Consider the following 20,322-nt stretch of genomic DNA (forward strand, 5'->3'; position numbering starts at 1 on the left):
CATTATAAGCTTTAACCAATGCTTTCACAATCGGTGGGTGACTGCGTTCGCTTTTTGTATTCCCTTCCGGATTATAAGGAGTAGTCAGTGACAGTTTAACTCCACATCTTTCAAAGAACTTACGAGCTTCTTGTGCATTTATTTCTCGACGATCTGCAGTGATTTTTTCCACGCATCCGTAGCGGCAAATGACATCTTCAAGGAAAAACCTACAAATCCCCTCTGTAGATTTTGTCCTCAATGCTCTTCCTTCTACTTGATTTGATAAATCTTTGCGAGCTAAAACCAAATATCTCATGTGCCATAACCCAACCGGCATAATAACCAAATCAACAACTCATTTAAAATGAATAGCCAGAGGATACGTAGGATGAAGACCATCTCGATGTCGGATATTAGAATACGATTGACAGATTTCACATGACTCTACAAATGAGGGCACATCTCGATACATATTTTTCCACCAATATCGTTCCTTGAGTTTAGCAAAAGTAGCCCAGATTCCTCTATGCCCTGCCCATAAACTATCATGAAACTCCTTTAATAATTTTAGTTTTTCTTCCGATTTGCCTATCACTCGTCGTGGCATCTCAATTCCTTTCTTCGGTCTCTTCCATAAGAATCCATCTCGAAGTAAAAATCCATATGCTTTTTTTCTTATTTGTTTGAATTTTTCTATAGACCAATTTCCCTGCTTAGTCAAGGTATTCAAATAATGACCAATATCCAATAATTCTCCTTCATAAGATTCTTCAAGAAATGGATTGTATTCTCTGTTGAGATTTGATATTGAATAGAATTTCAATCTGACGTCATCAATGTCTTCAACCATTTCATCCTCCCTCTCGTATCTTGCTCGAGATAGCATGTCTGCTACTAAATTGTCTTTCCCAATAATATGCTTAAATTCTGGATTTAGTGACTTAATATAAGCAATCCATCTCAACATTGCAATATCTCGCGTTGAACAGTTAATAATCATTCCAAGCAATGGCAAGCAATCTGTTTCAATTACTACTACTATCTCAATCAAATAATCCTTTTCAGCTTTCATAGCCGAAACGACTCCCCAAAGTTCTCTTTTGACTTGCGAATATGCACGCTGACGAATACTTAAAACTTTAGCCCCAAATCGAACTGCAAATCTATTCCCACTGGAATCATCTTGACCCACAGTCCATCCAATGGCAATTGCACTAGCGTCCATAATAAGAATCACTAGTCTATTGCACTTATAATCAACCTTCCTCAATATTGGAGGTGACATCAATAATTTCTTCAATCTTTGCATTGCCTGAATATGCCTTTCTTCCCATTTAAATCGGTAACCCTTGCGTAACAGTTCATATAATGGATCCGCTATGTGAGCAAAATGAGGGACCTAGATTCGATAAAATACACATGCACCCAAAAACCTGCGAACCTCTGTTAAAGAACCACAATCCTCTTTCATCCTTCCAATTGCATCAACTTTAGTCGGATCTGGTTTTCTTCCATAAGATCCGCATAAATGTCCAACAATCACAACCTCTCGTACTCCAAATACGGACTTCATACCCGATAATGTAAGATGAACTTCTCAAAGCCGAGTTAAAATCTTTTCACAATCTTGTATATGATCAACAACATATTTGCGACACCCCCTCGTATCTAAAGTTTCATCCTTGTCTCCTTCTCTACACCCTTTTATAGGAACATCATCTAGAAAAAGCATAGTCTTTTCCGGAATAAAATCTCTCAATACCTTATTCATCCCATTCATCATATGCGCAACTGAGTTGGTCGCGCCTTGAGGAAGAGTGCACATTCTAACCAATCCAAGTGGTGTCCTCATAGTTGTCATATCTCTACTTTCTTCGGCAAGTTGAAATTGATCATAACCTGAATACAAGTCACCCATTGAATAAATCGCCTTTCCAGCAAACGCCTCAGTAAATTCATCCACAATAGGTCCAATTCCTGCATTCCTGACAGTTACTGCATTCACCGGTTGCATATCTTGAATAAACCGTAGTGACCCATTCTTCTTAGGTACCGTTGTCGTATTACGTGCTTTCCTGCTCGAGAACGCGCCGGGCGTCTGGCTGTAGAAGGTAGTATGGAGATTCGCCGATAGTCAAGCAATCTATCAGTTTTTGACTGCTGGAATATAAACGACTGCAACAATGTACCGTAAATCTATACGGGTGCTCTTCGACTGCTTGTCGAAGTCCTTTTTGCCCCAGCCGGTAGGTCTCTAGACGTTACAGAGAACCCCGTACAACCCAAACTGTTAACCTTCAATACTGCTTTGTACTTACGATCTTGTATCCACTGACTGTCTTGTTAGATTAACCCAATAAATTTCATTCACTCCGCATACTCAATCCTATAGACACCCTTTTAATCCTTCAATCACAGACGTAACTCGATTTCACAAAACAGTCAAGAGTATTCAAACCCACTTCATTTAAAAATCTCGATTCACCATTACAACACTGACTTCAGCAGCGATTGCCTCAGTCTTCCCCAAAACTCTACGAAGAAGAAAAATCCAAATTCTATGTCTTTCCTTCCCCGACCCGAAGCATGAAGCTCCTCTCTCTAATTCCCTTGATCTTCAAAAACCTCCAATGAAAACCGAACTGGTAACCTTGCAGAAGCTTGAAAACTCGCTCTCCCCTCCCCCGATTTCCCCTCAAAAAAAAACCCACACCCAAAACTATATCCCACCTAACCTTATCCTCTGAATTTCTTCAATCTTCCGTCTTAGATCCGGAATTGGCTCCCACCTCAAGCTTGGATCCGAAATTGGCTCTCACCTCAACTTGGATTCGAAATTGGCTCTCGCCGCCAAGCTTTCTCCTCCGTTTTTACCTTTAAGAAATCCATTTACCGAAAACAACGTTCCCTGAGACGGCACAGAGAACAGGACAGCCTGAAACAGAATCGAACCCCGTAATTGGGACCACATTGAGTCGCCCGACCAATTCAGGTCCTATATTGGTAAAGATGCCCGTAGTAACCTGGATGTTCCCGTAATTGGGTCAAATTGGTCCTCGCGTCAGATTGGCTAAGACCCGTAGTAAGACCTGGATTTCCCGTAACTAGACTGCATTGGGTTGCCCCACCAATACAGGTCTCATATTGGGTAAGAGAACCCGGATTGGATTATCGAAATTGGATCCAATTGGCTCCTCGAACCCGTCGTGTGAATTGGTCCTTCTCTTCCTGCTGACTCCCGTTATTAGAATCGAACGGGGCATTTCAGTATGCCCCGGCTGACTGTAACGGAGTCACTGAACCTGACCACTCAGTATTTGTACTGGAGTTGGTCGATGCTCCCAATATTCGAGGTAACTGAATATTAATAAAATTCCCCTTTCTTTTTATTTTCACTGTATACTCGTGTTACAACACGACATCCACCCCCTCTGAACCTATGCATCCTCCGGTATGCACCAATTTACCAAATTGCTGTTTGATTCAGAATATATCCCCTACGTCTTTGTCCAGTTCGTCTTCGTCACCTTTATTATCCATATCACTTTCATCTTCTTGTTGCGGAATCTCTATACCTTTATGAAGGTCTTCCATATTCATCTCTGCATGTCCTCGTTTAAATATTTTTACTCTCTTCCCTGCAATTGGTATTTTCAATTTTGTACCATCTAACTCCCGTAATGAGTAAGTCGTATTATCATGAACAGTTGTTACAACATATGGTCCAAACCAACGTTTTGAAAATTTCCGCAAAGTACTATGTTGATTATCCAGACTATTGTCATAAACAAGTACCCAGTCACCTTCCTCGATTGCTTTTGGTCTCAATCGATGTTGCTTATCGAATCGCGCCTTATTTTGTAACCTTGCTCTTTTTAACCTTTCCAATGCTATCTGGACATCTTCCGTTCTTTGCTCCAATTGTCGAATCCTAATAGCCAGAAGTTCTTCTCTTGTCAATCCATCTTCCCATGGTAGCATACTCCAAGTAAGTACCTTTTCTTCAATCAGCATAATTGGTTTTTGACCTGTCATAAGTTCTACTGGCATATATCCTGTTACCGAACTATGTGTTGTTCGATCAGCCCATAATGCAAATGACAAAAGCCGTGGCCACTCTTTAACCTTCCTATTACAAGCTTTAACCAATGCTTTCACAATCGGCGGGTGATCGCGTTCGCTTTTCGCATTCCCTTCCGGATTATAAGTAGTAGTCAGTGATAGTTTAACTCCACATTTTTCAAAGAACTTACGAGCTTCTTGTGCATTTAATTCTCCACGATCTGCAGTGATTTTTTCCACGCATCCGTAGCGGCAAATGACATCTTCAAGGAAAAACCTACAAATCCCCTCTGTAGATTTTGTCCTCAATGCTCTTCCTTCTACTTGATTTGATAAATCTTCACGAGCTAAAACCAAATATCTCATCTGCCATAACCCAACGGGCATAATAACCAAATCAACAACCCATTTAAAATGAATAGCCAGAGGATACGTAGGATGAAGACCATCTCGATGTCGGATATTAGAATACGATTGACAGATTTCACATGACTCTACAAATGAGGGCACATCTCGATACATATTTTTCCACCAATATCGTTCCTTGAGTTTAGCAAAAGTAGCCCAGATTCCTCTATGCCCTGCCCATAAACTATCATGAAACTCCTTTAATAATTTTAGTTTTTCTTCCCTTTTGCCTATCACTCGTTGTAGCATCCTAATTCCTTTCTTCGGTCTCTTCCATAAGAATCCATCTCGAAGTAAAAATCCATATGCTTTTTTTCTTATTTGTTTGAATTTTTCTGTAGACCAATTCTCCTGCTTAGAGAAGGTATTCAAATAATGACCAATATCCAATAATTCTCCTTCATAAGCTTCTTCAAGAAATAGCTTGTCTTCTCTGTTGAGATTTGATATTGAATAGAATTTCAATCCGACATCATCAATGTCTTCAACCATTTCGTCCTCCCTCTCGTATCTTGCTCGAGATAGCATGTCTGCTACTAAATTGTCCTTTCCAGTGATATGCTTAAATTCTGGATTTAGTGACTTAATATAAGCAATCCATCTCAACATTGCAATATCTGGCGTTGAACAGTTAATAATCATTCCAAGCAATGGCAAGCAATCTGTTTCAATTACTACTACTGCCCCAATCAAATAGTCCTTTTCAGCTTTCATAGCCGAAACGACTCCCCAAAGTTCTCTTTTGACTTGCGAATATGCACGCTGACGAATACTTAAAACTTTAGCCCCAAATCGAACTGCAAATCTACTCCCATTCGAATCATCTTGACCCACCGTCCATCCAACGGCAATTGGACTAGCGTCTACAGTAAGAATCACTGGTCTATTGCACTTATAATCAACCTTCCTCAATATTGGAGGTGACATCAATAATTTCTTCAATCTTTGCATTGCCTGAATATGCCTTTCTTTCCATTCAAATCGGTAACCCTTGCGTAACAGTTCATATAATGGATCCGCTATGTGAGCAAAATGAGGGATCCAGATTCGATAAAATACACATGCACCCAAAAACCTGCGAACCTCTGTTAAAGAACCACAATCCTCTTTCATCCTTCCAATTGCATCAACTTTAGTCGGATCTGGTTTTCTTCCGTAAGATCCGCATAAATGTCCAATAATTACAACCTCTCGCACTCCAAATACGGACTTCATACCTGATAATGTAAGATGAACTTCTCCAAGCCGAGTTTAAATCTTTTCACAATCTTGTATATGATCAACAACATATCTACGACACCCCCTCGTATCTAAAGTTTCATCCCTGTCTCCTTCTCTGCACCCCTTTATAGGAACATCATCCAGAAAAGGCATAGTCTTTCCTGGGATAAAATCTCTCAATACCTTATTCATCCCATTCATCATATGCGCAACTGAGTTGGTCGCGCCTTGAGGAAGAGTGCACATTCTAACCAATCCAAGCGGTGTCCTCATCATTGTCATATCTCTACTTCCTTCGGCAAGTTGAAATTGATCATAACCTGAATACAAATCACCCATTGAATAGATCGCCCTTCCAGCAAACGCCTCAGCAAATTCATCCACAATAAGTCTAATTCCTGCATTCCTGACAGTTACAGCATTCACCGGCTGCATATCTTGAATAAACCGCAGTAACCCATTCTTCTTAGGTACCGTAAACCATCGACTAGAATACGGTGCAAATGAAGGTTCTAATATTTTCATCTTTATCTTTTCTTTCAATAGTTCCACCAATTTAGGTAAATGTGCCCTCGGTACTGGAATCGGTCTTAGATTCCAAGGTACATGCGATACAGTGAAGATAACCATAGGTGTTATAATATTTGGATCCACACACCCAATTTCATGAGATTCGAAGGCAAACGATCTACCTTGTTTAGCCAACATCTTTTTGAAGCAAGTAATTTCCTCCGGCAATAAAGAACCATCAGAACCAATCTTCAATTCTTCAAAAGTCTCTTCAGTAAACTGATGTCCAATACTCATTGGATCTCTTAAACTTGCTTCTTTTGATGCTTCTCCCATTTGTTCTTTAGAATCCTCTGGTAATGGTCCGGCAACAGGCTTTACCTTCTTATCTGCCGTTTTATATCTCGTCTCTACTGTGACTTCTGGTGCTTGAAAAGATTCAAGCATGGTATAAACCTCTCTCGAATGAATCTCAACAATCTTATCATTATCCCCTAACCCAATAGATGTAATCAATTCCAATGAATCTTCCAGCCCATTTTCTTCATAAACACCCAAAATCCTCTCATCATCTTGCAATGTACCTATCTTGCGTAACTGTCCTTCAATATCATATAATCTTTTTCTTTCTTTTCTTTTAAAATCATCAACTTTCTTATACATAATATTTCCATTCTCCAATATACCAATAAAACTCGCATCAAAGGCACCTTCATCTCGCGAGAGTACCTCCTCTTTTGTACCTCCATAAACTCGCTTTACAGTGGTACCTCCCCAAAATCCTTAAATCCTTCAATAATCTTTGGCAATGGTTTCTCCCTCAACCTATCTCGATTCCGTTCATGGTTAGGAGGTACTGTTAGAAATTGTACAGCTTTCCTCCCATCTTCGCTCCGTACCCTTGCATAAGCAGAACCATCGTCAAGTACCTTTGTTTCCATCCGTGTTGCCGTGATATAAGGTTGTCCTAAAATCAACGGATAAGACGTTGTATCTTGAACGAAGAAATGTTGCTCCATAGCAACATCCCCAATCCGAATTTTGACATCTGGACAAGCTCCATATAATTCGCCTCGTGTGTTATTAGCTGCTCGTATTGCCTATCCATGTTCCATATCAATTGGCCATTTTTGCTTCTTATAAAGATCTTTAGACATGAGATTTATTTCAGAACCATGGTCCACCAAGGCAACTATTGGTTCTTCTATATCTCCTACCTTCACCAATACCTCGGTAGTTGCCCTTGCCCAATGCTTTCGAGTATAATGGCTCAAAGTTTCCATTTCCTTGTCACTAGAATCTTCGAAACGTACTCGCTGATTATACCCATTCTTTTCATTTGTTGGTTGCTTGTAACCAATATCAACCTCTTCTTCATCTCTACATATTCTTGCATCAATAGCATGACTCATTCCAGTTTCGCTCATTAATTACCTCTTTCGCTTAATGCTGTCAATGATAACATCATGAAACTCCTTCTTTGCAATTCCCAAGACTTCTTTCAATGTGAATTCCACCTTAGCGTTTAATATACATTCTTCCAACACCCCTTTCAAATTTGTTGCCGCTTCAATATTAGAAAGTAGCTTATAAGCAATTGATTTGCCCTTATCTTTTGTCTCCGTTGTTTTTTCTCCCAATGATGCTGAGGTATCCTTTATAGGCAATTCTTGTGAAGCTGCCTCTCGAGCCTTGTCTCCTCGAGTTTGCCTCTTAAAAGAATTTCCTTCTCTAGTATTATCAAAATTTCCTCGTCTTTTTTCTTCCATCAAAGCTTCATGTTGGCTTTTAGCAATATATGCATGAACTGAAAGAGACTCAACAGGATCCTCCCAACCTGTTCTACCTTGTATTGTAGCTGCAGTTCTCAATAACGCTTCTCGAGGTAATTTCCCTTCTTGCATTGTAGAAACGGCAGAAGCCCAAAACTCACTAGTTTTCGTACTCCCACCAATTTCATCCTCTACTCTAGCACCATAACTTGCACTTTCTCATACTACTGTTTCATGCTCTTTTAAGTAATCTTGAACCAATGCTCTCATTCCTCCCTTGCCAAAATTGGTTTGAAGAAGATCCTCCCTATCTTTCAATGCTATCTTCCCATCTTTCCAGCAAATAATTCCCTGCCGTATCATATTATTAAATTCATTGCAATCTTTTCTAGTGTGTGAAGCATCATCACACCAAATGCATCTTTGTACATATCCTTGTTTTGAAACATTCTTCGAATTGTTTATAGAAGTATTTTCTTCAAGTCTTGCCAATTTGATTTGAAGATCTCGCATTCCTCGTATAATTTCTTCCATACCCATATCTGCTTTCTTTGACAAAGATGTCGAAGGTTGAACTGTAGGCATTGTCGGTGGTGTTGTACGTACTGGAGCTTTGGGTGCTTGTACTGTTTTCGGAATATTGCTCCTATCCTTCCTCCTTTCTTTTTTTGTAAGCAACCCCACCGCATCTTCAACGTTCTTCCACTTCGTTGTCAATCCTTCATCTTCTTCTTTGTCTTCAAGAAGGGGTTCTAATTTCTCTTGCAATTCTCCATCAGCAGCTTGAAGAAATAGATCAACTTTGTTCGACTCCAATGTCAATTTTTCTACCTTCAGTAATTGAGAGTACTGCCTCTTAAATTCCCTTAGTAGCTCTGTTGCTTGCAAATTCTTATTGGGCCGTTCAATCCATCCCAGAAACAGCTTCTTAGTAATGCGATCAGCATCTTCCAAGAAATATTCGTCTTTCAATGCATGTGAAAAATCCTCCCATGAATTCCCACAACGATCCGTAATCGATGTAATGTGGTCCCTTATCTCCGGTATCGTGGCAAGTCCAAATAGTGCAACCATTTTCTTCTCAGAAACCCGATTTAATTCCATTTCACGAACATAACATCTTAAATACCTTGAAATATTCCTCCCATCAAATTGATCGATTTTATTGATCACTGCTTGCAATGCTTTGGTTGCCAAAGCTTCCTTTCGATCATTGCTTTGCTGTTGCTGCATTGACAATGAGAAGGCTTGAAACAAACTAGCAATAGACGGATCCATGTGCATACCTTGTCCTTTAGAAGACTCCCCACCAGAAACTTCTCCCAAAAATCCTTCAAAATTTTTATTTTCGTTTACCATAAAAATAAAGATAAAATCAACCGAAATCCAATACCTTCTACCTCAAGCTTTCACGTCGGGTTCACCACTTATGTCGTATTACGTGCTTTCCTGCTCGAGAACGCGCCGGGCGTCTGGCTGTAGAAGGTAGTATGGAGATTCGCCGATAGTCAAGCAATCTATCAGTTTTTGACTGCTGGAATATAAACGACTGCAACAATGTACCGTAAATCTATACGGGTGCTCTTCGACTGCTTGTCGAAGTCCTTTTTGCCCCAGCCGGTAGGTCTCTAGACGTTACAGAGAACCCCGTACAACCCAAACTGTTAACCTTCAATACTGCTTTGTACTTACGATCTTGTATCCACTGACTGTCTTGTTAGATTAACCCAATAAATTTCATTCACTCCGCATACTCAATCCTATAGACACCCTTTTAATCCTTCAATCACAGACGTAACTCGATTTCACAAAACAGTCAAGAGTATTCAAACCCACTTCATTTAAAAATCTCGATTCACCATTACAACACTGACTTCAGCAGCGATTGCCTCAGTCTTCCCCAAAACTCTACGAAGAAGAAAAATCCAAATTCTATGTCTTTCCTTCCCCGACCCGAAGCATGAAGCTCCTCTCTCTAATTCCCTTGATCTTCAAAAACCTCCAATGAAAACCGAACTGGTAACCTTGCAGAAGCTTGAAAACTCGCTCTCCCCTCCCCCGATTTCCCCTCAAAAAAAAACCCACACCCAAAACTATATCCCACCTAACCTTATCCTCTGAATTTCTTCAATCTTCCGTCTTAGATCCGGAATTGGCTCCCACCTCAAGCTTGGATCTGAAATTGGCTCTCACCTCAACTTGGATTCGAAATTGGCTCTCGCCGCCAAGCTTTCTCCTCCGTTTTTACCTTTAAGAAATCCATTTACCGAAAACAACGTTTCCTGAGACGGCACAGAGAACAGGACAGCCTGAAACAGAATCGAACCCCGTAATTGGGACCACATTGAGTCGCCCGACCAATTCAGGTCCTATATTGGTAAAGATGCCCGTAGTAACCTGGATGTTCCCGTAATTGGGTCAAATTGGTCCTCGCGTCAGATTGGCTAAGACCCGTAGTAAGACCTGGATTTCCCGTAACTAGATTGCATTGGGTTGCCCCACCAATACAGGTCTCATATTGGGTAAGAGAACCCGGATTGGATTATCGAAATTGGATCCAATTGGCTCCTCGAACCCGTCGTGTGAATTGGTCCTTCTCTTCCTGCTGACTCCCGTTATTGGAATCGAACGGGGCATTTCAGTATGCCCCGACTGACTGTAACGGAGTCACTGAACCTGACCACTCAGTATTTGTACTGGAGTTGGTCGATGCTCCCAATATTCGAGGTAACTGAATATTAATAAAATTCCCCTTTCTTTTTATTTTCACTATATACTCGTGTTACAACACGACAACGTTGGAATAGGCAGTTATCGTACTTAATAGCTTGGCTAATAGCTTCGTTGAGCGTTCGCGGACTAGGAAGAGTTAGCAGCAAATCCTTTACATCGTCCCTTAAACCTCAATAGAATTGACTCATCAATGCTTCTTCGTCCCAATTGATGTTGCGTGCTAGTTGCCTGAAATCCGATGCATAGATTGATGTAGAGCGCATCCCTTATCGTAGTGACCGGATCTTTGTTGTAGTCCATCGAACCTTGTCGTGTTCACCAAATACTTTCGCAAATGCCTCCGAAAAGGTTTCAAAGTTGTTTAGTATGGACGATAGTTTCTCAAACAAAGGAGCAAACCATGATAGAGCTTGCCCTGTAAGTAAGGTTCCAACAAGCCCAACACGTGACTCCTCCGTTGGATAGCGTTCAGGCTGTAAAACTATTATCAACTTGATTTGATTGACGAATCCTCGAAACTTGGAACACGTACTATCGAACTTATCCGGAAGGCTAACTCGGGGCTCCTTATGTTGTAGAACTAGCAGTGCTTGTCGAACCTGAGGCAAAGTTGTTTCTCCAAGTGTAGAAGTTTGAGGTTGGTGCAACTTAGATTATGCCATCCCAGATGCTCCATCATTATGAAGCCTTGCCACGACTCCTTCAATCTCTGCAGTTCTTTGCGATAACATAGCCAGGGTATTCATGATAGCATCCAACTTGGACTCCGAACTTTCTGTCATACTAATGTCTTGGCCTCCGGCCATTCTAAGAGAAGGACAGAAATAACTCTACAAGAAGACAATATTGGTTTAGAGGAGGATACTCCGCAACCTCTAAAACGCCTTAAGAGCTTCAAGAAAAGGAGTAATCTACTCTCTCCAAGAAGAATAAGACTCCAATATTATAACAAAAGAAGTATCAGTTTAGAGGAGGGTAATCTGCAACCTCTAAAATGCTAGTATACCTTCAAGCAGAGAGATAATCCACATTCTAACGAGGAAGAAACTAGCTCTGATATCAGAAGAGTTCTTCAGTCTCGACAAACTGTCACGGATACAGAAATACAAGCTCGAGATCTAACAAGAAGAACTGACAAGAATTAGATTAAGCAGATGAATATAAGAACAATACCAGAGAGGTGAGGTAGAGCTCCAAGAGATGTGTTGTTGAGATTGAAGAAGTCTTCAGCCTCGATTCCAATATATACTCCTATTTAGGACGCTTCTCAAGCAACTTCTACCAACTAAGAAGCTTCTTCAAGCGACTTCCATCAACTAGGAAGCTTCTCAAGCAACTTCCACCAATTAAGAAGCTTTTAGAAGGTTCCAGAGACTTGCTTTTAGAAGGTTCTAGAAACTTGTCTCTAAAAGATTCTAAGTACTATGTCCCTAACAACTATAATATTCTTTTTAACGTTGTTTTATTTGCTTTCAATTGAATCTCATTCAAAAAATTTGAATTGGTAGATATTCTACTTTATTGAGTTTTTGTAGACATAGACCATAAAATATGACCTTTATTTAAATCTATATATAGATACAATGAGCATTAGATCCTCTATTCTTGCCAATGGTATTATTGCCATAACCTTCTCTTTTCGAACTTCTTCTATTCTTCAATGCTCTATGATCCATTCCATCAGCCACATAGTGCTTGATAGATTGATTTTGAATACTTTGTTTTTGTTAAGAAGGCAAGCAACTTCAAGAAAATATAAGGTCTCTGATTGCAAGTGGATTATAAGAAGAAAAATGTTATCTAAAAGAACTCAAATATAAAAAGATAGCCTAAAGGCTAAGTACAAATTTTAGATTAATTTCTTTTTTGTGGTAAGATATACCCAATTCCTAACTCCAATCTCAAATTTAAACATCTTTTTACTAAACTATCTATAACTTACTTATTACTAACTCAATTTGAGAAAAATAGAGCTTATTAAGCTTAATTCAAGCTACAAAATTCAAATTATTAAATCCAATAAATAAAATTTTGAAAAAATGAGAGCCAAATCAAGAAAAAAAACTTGGCAGCTTGTTGTAGCAGCTGCCTTCAAGATTCTTGTCTACAAATTAGCTTGAATTTTTTTTATTATAGCTCTTATTTTTATATACTAAAGCTTATTGAAAAGCTAATAATAAGAACTAATTTTTTTCAAAATCTCAAAACAAAAAGATGAAAATATGATAAATGGTATAAAAAACCTAAATCAATCTTGAATCTTTCTGTCTATAAACTCTAGTGACTCTCTTCCTACAAGTTTGCATAAATCTTCTTTGTCATTGATGCACTTAAATTAAGTGTATTACAACACTACCTCTTAATTTTAAGTGATTTATTCCTAATGATCCATCTTTTTGAATGTTGGTTCCTTCAATATTATTATTCTTTACCTCCTTTATTTTTGGTATTTCATCAAAGACCAATGCTTCATTATTCTTTTGATCTATTTCAATCAAATGATTGTGTGTTTTTATGTGAAGATTTTTAGCCTGAATGCCAATTACAACATCACCTTTTTGTCCATTCCATTTGTTCTTTGCTTTCTTCAATTCATCATTATTAATAAATTTATCTGTATTGAATAAAGATTCCTACCTTTGACATTTTTTTTGTTCCACCAAATAATTCACTTAAGGCTTTTTTGGTGTAGATTGAGTATTAAGCTTATCATTTTTCTTTCTATTTTTTATTTTATGATTTTAAAGACTCCTTCTTTTTGGACTTTCAAAATTGGCAATAGAAGCAGCTATCAGTGTTTTCAATAGGAATATTTCTATTACTTTCAAATTAGGTGGTGAAGTTATTTTTCTTTCTTCCTTGGATCAACCTATAGCTTGTTTTTGAATGTACTTGTTCTTTCATGTGCATTGTTATGCTTTGGAATCAAGATTATTTATAAATGCAATTTAATAGTCACTAATTTTTTATGATTATATATTGGATTATAATCTCTTATGAAGTGCTTAGTAGATAGATAATACCTATACCATATAAAAAACTTATCATATGTTATTTCTATGTGGACAAAAATTCCATTACTAGATTGAATGTACTAATGGTCAAATAGTATAAACTTCTATTTGTAAGTGCAATGCATAACTTTTAATCTATAGCAAATTTATTTCTTTTATTATAATTCTTGATTATTTTGAGGCATTGAATGATGTCTTCTACACTAATAATAAGCTCATCTAAGATTAGCTTAAGTATTATCTACATTAGGATTTTTATGCTAATGGAATAGTGTCAAAGTAGAAAAAATTTGCCTCAAGAAAGCATTGGACTTTTGACTATCACTAATTGCTCAAAAAAGTCTTAAGATAAGAAAGTATTAAGTTTATATATAAAATTATCCCTATAGGAGAAATTACACTAATATATAAATCTTAAGTTCCAAAGATCATTCAAAATATGATAAAAATATCTTAAAACCTTATATATCCTTAAAAGAAATTCTCTCTAAACTTCAACAGCTTATGTCTCACAATTGGACTATCTAAACAAGCTCAAATTTTATATAAATTATTGATGCACTTTAAACAACTATTAAAATAAATTTTACTAAAAAAATTTATTATAAATCTTAGAATATTATCAAAATCCTAATAATAGCTTCAAATCCTTGTTTACATATACTTATGTGTAATTTTCTTCATATCTTATAAATTAAATATTATACTACTACAAAAATTAATATAGAACTTTTTAACCTAATAACTCATATTTTAAAAAAAATTAAGCTAAAATCTTATCCAAAAACTTAAGATATGGCTCCAACCATTACTATCAATAAAATAGTTCATCTATTGCCTTTGAATTACTTGTATCTTCTTCAATGCCTTATAACTTCTTCATATAAACTCTAAATATAAAAATTCTTTCATAAAAGATATAGGTCTTGAAATCATTCCTACAACCGCATCTTTTGATCTCCAAAAACTGCCATAAAATTCCTTGTATCTTCAAAAGAGCAACAATATATTTTAATAGGCCTTTTTACTTCAAATAGCTTTAATTTCTTCATCCTAACTCCAAATCTTCTAAATTTTGTATAAAAATTGTAGTCCAAATCCTAAACTTTACAAAAAAAAATTTATTATTATTTTAAAATATCTCTTTTGAAGTTACAAAAATTCTTGTAATTGTTGCAAACAACTTATTGAACGCTTATTGGGTATGACCTTTGACCAATAGAGATGAAGACCTTCACTCCTTTCTTTCATCCATCCATACCTTATTTTCATTCTTCCAAATAAACTTCTTAGTAGTTTAGATCTTCATCTTTGAACTTTAATCTTTTCTTAAAATTTTATTAAATATCTAAATCCCACATAATTTAAACACTATAATTAAAATAGGTAAACCTCAAAATAAATTTTCTTACATCAATCCTCTTTAAATTAACCTACTAAAAATTCTAATACACATCAAGACTTATAAAAATATTATATTTTTTAATTAATTTTTACATATTATAAATAATTACAATATAAAAATAATTTGAATTAAACCTCACTATTTATAGTTAGAAGATGCATGTATTCCACTATGAAATGTGTAGGGTGTGCATGAATAATTTTTGTAGCATGATTTTATTCTTGCTTACTACTTGAAAGAATTTGTGCCCTAGGTCTAAACCTATTTGTACCTTAATTCAAACCATTGTTTTTAATTGCCTTATCCAACAAAGTATGCTATGACAACATACTCCTCTAAATAATCCATTTTAGCTTTCATCTTTTCTTATCAAGCCTAACTTAGATTATTTGAGTATTCAGCAAAAAACTAATACTACTATATATTAAACCAATAGTTAGACTTTTACCTGGAATTGGATGGATAGGATTGATGGAGGCAAATTTATCCAAGTTGGTTGTGGTGGCTACTAGCTCTGGCTCCACCCTCTCACCATGGCATGCTCATTCCGTCTTCCTCCCTTCCTCTAAAAGAATGCGTGCTATTGGAGCATGGGCCAGAGGCAACTTGAGAGCCTCCGCATACAAAACCATCCTTGTTTACTAATCGTGCATGGACAAGTTACTCCATTTGTGGGATAGACAATTTTCACGCTGGTAAAAGAAAATCCTAATTTTGCTTCGTTGTTCTACCATGGAAGGCCTTCCTGTCACGTTTAAAATGTAGAATAGGAAATATCGGATCAAACTACTAACTTTGCTCACCTCACTCCAATTGAACATTCAATTACTCGAGGACAAAATGTGTTCAAATCAACTACTCTCGGCATAACTTCGCACTGTGCAACCTCACCCATCATTGTGCCCTCGCTTTTGTTGAACTTTGGAGAACCAACACTTGCATTTCCAAAGACTGTTTTTGAAAAAACCTGGCTAACGGGATATATTACCAACGATTCAAATAGAAAAACCATGCACGTCAGGAGCTAGTTTCATTGACAAGCTCTCTTGTTGCCTTGTGAAGAGCACTCTCAAATCAGTCAAGAAACCAAGATCATTTTTCATAGTAAAAAGTAAGAAGAATCAAACAACAAAAAATAAACAGACTCAAACTAGAGAGCGGGCGTATAGTCAAGACTGGCCATGCAAGCAATGAGGTAATTACATCATTCAATATTGATACGATTGTCCCTCAGCTCTTGTTTTCTAAGTCTTACACGCCACAGGATAAAAAGAACTCAATTCCAGCCGAAAAGGTTTGCACATTAAATTTCTACTTTTCATCGTCCCAGACCACAATTGTTCAACTCCACTGAGCATCAGGAGACAGTGCACCTACTCTACTTCTAGTGCTACAGCGGCATCTGAAAGCAGAATAAGGTGACGACTCATCGCCACCGTCACCAAAACAAAAAAAAAAAAAAAAAAAAAAAAAAAAAAGTCCGCAGCCCCCCACCCACCCATCCATCCATCAGCCATGAATCCCATTCACATCAGTATGAGGGAGAATAATGCAAGGCCGTTGCTGATAATTCCATTTGCCGTGGCTGTAGGAGGCACAGTTTTTAAGGGGCTCGCAGGTGGCGCTGTCCGGGATTGAAGCTGCGAGCAACTGCTGCAGCGTTCACATTCTCACTCGGCAGCGGGGATGTGGGGAGAATTGCCAACCCTTCTCACTCAAGCTCTCATTTATGAGGGCCCTAAACTCCAACTCCGGGCAGGCCGCCAGCGCCTGACCGCCCCCATTATGACAAACACACCCCACACCCCCTGCGGCCTTGGATTTTCCATTCAACGGGCAGTAGACAACAGCCCCCCTTCCGCCTGTTACCCTTCATTGGGGTCAAACTGGCACATCCCATTTCAGGTCTTGCCGGCGCTCAGGCCTCCTACTTTCCTCTTCAATCTCCACTAGCCCTTCCCTGTCGACCGTGATTGTTGCAAGACAGATCTCCAATCCTCTCCTTCAAGTGCGGCTAGCTTGCTGCTTGCTTATCAGCTCGTGCAAGTCAAAATTCTCGCTCAGAGTGCACGATCTCAACCGTCTAGAAAAACCTTATCGTTGTTCCCGAGGGTGTTTTCGCTGTGTGTTCACGTGGTGAGGTCGCAGCGTGCCGATGAATCTAGCTTCGGGTGGGAACGGTGGCTCCCGGAGTTGAGGAGAGTGGAACTACAACAGCAGGCGGGACGGAGATCGTTTAGTTTTGGAGGGGAAGTTGCGCATCAATTGTCGAGAGAGCTTAGCGGATGGCAGTGACGATGGAGGTTGCGTGGAGAGGTGCAGCGTTGGGCAACAGTCCAGTTGTGTTAAGCAAGAAGCGCGCGTGGGGTGCAGATGCGGAGAAATTGATGCAGCTGATGGTGGGTCAGCCTGGTAGCTCCTCCGTGACAAAGCCGGAGGAGGTGACGCTGGACTTGCTGGGGATGGCCGCTGCAGTTCCCACTTCGCCTTCCACCGCAGTGACGGAATTGCTCCAGGACTCGTCTATGGCGTTGCCGGAGCTCGACCCTGAACTGCCTCTACCCTCTGGTTGGGAGAAGTGCCTTGACCCAAAGGTACAGCTCGCCTATTCCCTTGCTCAGAGTCTGCAGACCTTTTGTCTGTTGGATCTGTGTCGATCTGGCTGAAACTTCGTAATACAGTAGCTAATTGTATGACGAAGGCCTACTCCTGACAGACGTGTTGGCTGCAGCGAATGGTTTGAATATAGTTTATGAACGGATCAGGAAAATGTCATGGAGAATGGTACTTGTTATTTGGTTGGTTCTATCTAAAATTTGAAGGTCAATGAGTGTTATGAAATGACAGTTTACATATTTCTTCCGGGCTTTGTTGTGTAAATGTTAGGACGATACTGAGTGCAGTGGGTATGATTTTTGTGCACTCTTCTAGCGCCCGTGAAGTTGACCTTGTCATTGTAACTGCACATTGTTTCGCTGATAGTTAGATTTGATAGATGCTCGCACTACAGGGACATGAGATTCTGGGAACGTTGTTGATGATGATGTGTGTGTGTGTGTGTGCTGGTTTTTGTATACCGCTTCGCTGTGAATTGAGTGGTAACAGAGCTGTAGTGATTGGTTGTGCCTGATGATTTGTTTTGCTTAATTGTTTCTACAGGTAGGAGAACTTTACTTTGTCAACAGGAGCACGGGCGTGAGGACAAACGAGGATCCACGGAAGCTGCAGAAGGAAGCAGCGTTGATCTCGGAAGAGCTGACACCTTCACCTCTTGCGCACGAGTTTCTTTGCAGCAAGAGGTCGGAGATACTTCGAGAAGAGAGCTTGAGAGACTCTACACTGTCCGAGTCCTCCGGAGGTGCGAGTCCTCGAGACAACGGACCCCTGCAACTGCTTTCCTTTTCAACTGGTAAGCAGCAATGGAATCTACAGCTGGACGGCCGCAGCACCCCTAGCCTCAGCACGATGGGTGGCAGCCCCGGAGTGGCTCCTTTCCTCAACTTCTTCGACAAGGAAGATTCTAACCTAGAGCTGAATCTGAACCTCTCCGCCGGACGTGACTCCCCCCGACGCCACCGTCAGCAACAAACCGTTTGCACGATGGAGATGGTGCAAAGGGCCCTGAAGAGAACGGAGAAGGTCATGGGGAAATGTGAAATGCCCATCGCCTCCTTCGATCTAAAGCACTCGGGATCCACCTCTTCTCTCACCTCAATTCGCTTTGAGTCCTCCTGGTCCTACTCCTCCCCTTCAACCAGCAGTGCAAGCTCAACATCGTCTAGATTCCAAGGCGTTTGCGGCGCAGTACCTGTCTTAGACGGTCCTCACGGTTTGAGATCCTCCGGTCTAAGGTGGGACTATCCTCCTTCCACATTCGATCACACGTTTCTTTGCTTGCTTGTTGCTTTGTTGGAAGTTTAAAGGTCAATCGGGATCTAGACTAGCAAATAAACATGCGCTTCTTCTAACTTTACAGGCTATGTGAGGCGGAAAGCAAGAAAAACGCGCTAGTAATGGGGGCCTGCACACAGTGCCTTATGTACGTGATGCTGAACAGGAGCAACCCCAAGTGCCCGCGCTGCCAGAGCGAAGTGCCGCTGGACTTCACTTCGCCTCCATCGCCAAAGAGACAACGCCCAGACACGACGACGGTCCACACATGAGGCAGTCTTGCTGTCCAGGATGATCAACCATGAGCTAGTATTAAAATAATAAAAAAAACACAACAACAACAACGACGACGACGACGACGACAACCGCGGAATGGCTCTAATTCCTTGTAAGGAAGGCTCAGATGCTATCGACAAGTCGAGGAGGCCAGGTCGGCGACGATCTGTCGCTCTGGGCGAGAAGATGGGGCGTGCAACAATCGTCTCTCTCCGTCTTCTGATGTACATTGTAAATTTCTAGCTAGTACGATAGAAAATACGTTGCCCGCGCTGCAACTTAACCAGCGGCAGCAATCTGTACCATAACATTACTCATGCTACAAGCGATGGATCATCCCCATAACAAACTCAACAATTCGCTGTGCACATGTTTGACTGAATAGCTGCATCCCCAATCTGCTGTTGTTTGCTTCGATGATGCTCCGATTTCCTCTGCAAGGATTCCTTTCTTTGGGAGTGGACATCTTGAATCTTGTTTTGTGGGCTGCTAAAAAACTGCGTATCACAAGGGGCCTTATCGAATTATCCTCTTCATCTATGGCAACTCCATGAAACAATAATACTATAATAATTTCGTCTTTACAAGTGTGTATGTATATCTATGTTGATGCTTATGGAAGACATGATTGTGAACTTAGCTGTTTGTTTTTTTGAGATTATAATAGTTGACTTTCAGGGAGGGTATAGATATTTATCTCCAAGTGACATTTGTTGAAAAGCTTTATGTCATCATGTGTCGATGCATCTAGTCAAAAAAACAAAAGCATTCGTATACAATATGAGCATAAAAACAACATGAAACATGGTCTCAACCCAGCAAACATATGATAATAAATCCTTCAGGTGATGACTCAAAAATTGTTTTTTATTTTTATATAGTGTGTTATTAAATGAACAATATTCGAATCAATTGTGTATGATTATTAAATGTTTTATTTTTAACATGGATTTTGTCAGGATCTAATCTTAAACTTTTAGTAGAATGCTAACGTCCAAATTCATTTCAGCTCGTGTACTACAGCCCCCCATACGATTAAATATTTACT

The 20,322-nt window shown here is 39.4% G+C and overlaps 1 protein-coding gene across 1 annotated transcript; it reads left to right on the forward strand.

The window, feature by feature from the left end:
* Positions 1 to 17,021: 17,021 nt before the first annotated feature.
* On the forward strand, positions 17,022 to 19,642 carry LOC112283337 (uncharacterized). The gene is made up of 3 exons (XM_024521913.3): positions 17,022 to 17,701; positions 18,267 to 18,958; positions 19,084 to 19,642. The coding sequence occupies exons 1-3, from the start codon at positions 17,393 to 17,395 to the stop codon at positions 19,268 to 19,270; spliced, it is 1,188 nt and encodes a 395-aa protein (XP_024377681.1). The 5' UTR covers positions 17,022 to 17,392; the 3' UTR covers positions 19,271 to 19,642.
* Positions 19,643 to 20,322: the final 680 nt, after the last annotated feature.

This window comes from Physcomitrium patens, chromosome 6, assembly GCF_059467195.1.
Source record: "Physcomitrium patens ecotype Gransden chromosome 6, ASM5946719v1, whole genome shotgun sequence".
NCBI lineage: Eukaryota > Viridiplantae > Streptophyta > Bryopsida > Funariales > Funariaceae > Physcomitrium > Physcomitrium patens.

Bases quoted from the DNA above. Each gene is read 5' to 3' on its own strand.
- LOC112283337 (XM_024521913.3), top strand. From the start codon at position 17,393: ATGGCAGTGACGATGGAGGTTGCGTGGAGAGGTGCAGCGTTGGGCAAC. The intron at 17,702-18,266 runs GTACAGCTCGCC...TTGTTTCTACAG, and splicing joins AGAAGTGCCTTGACCCAAAG to GTAGGAGAACTTTACTTTGT. The intron at 18,959-19,083 runs GTGGGACTATCC...CTAACTTTACAG, and splicing joins TTGAGATCCTCCGGTCTAAG to GCTATGTGAGGCGGAAAGCA.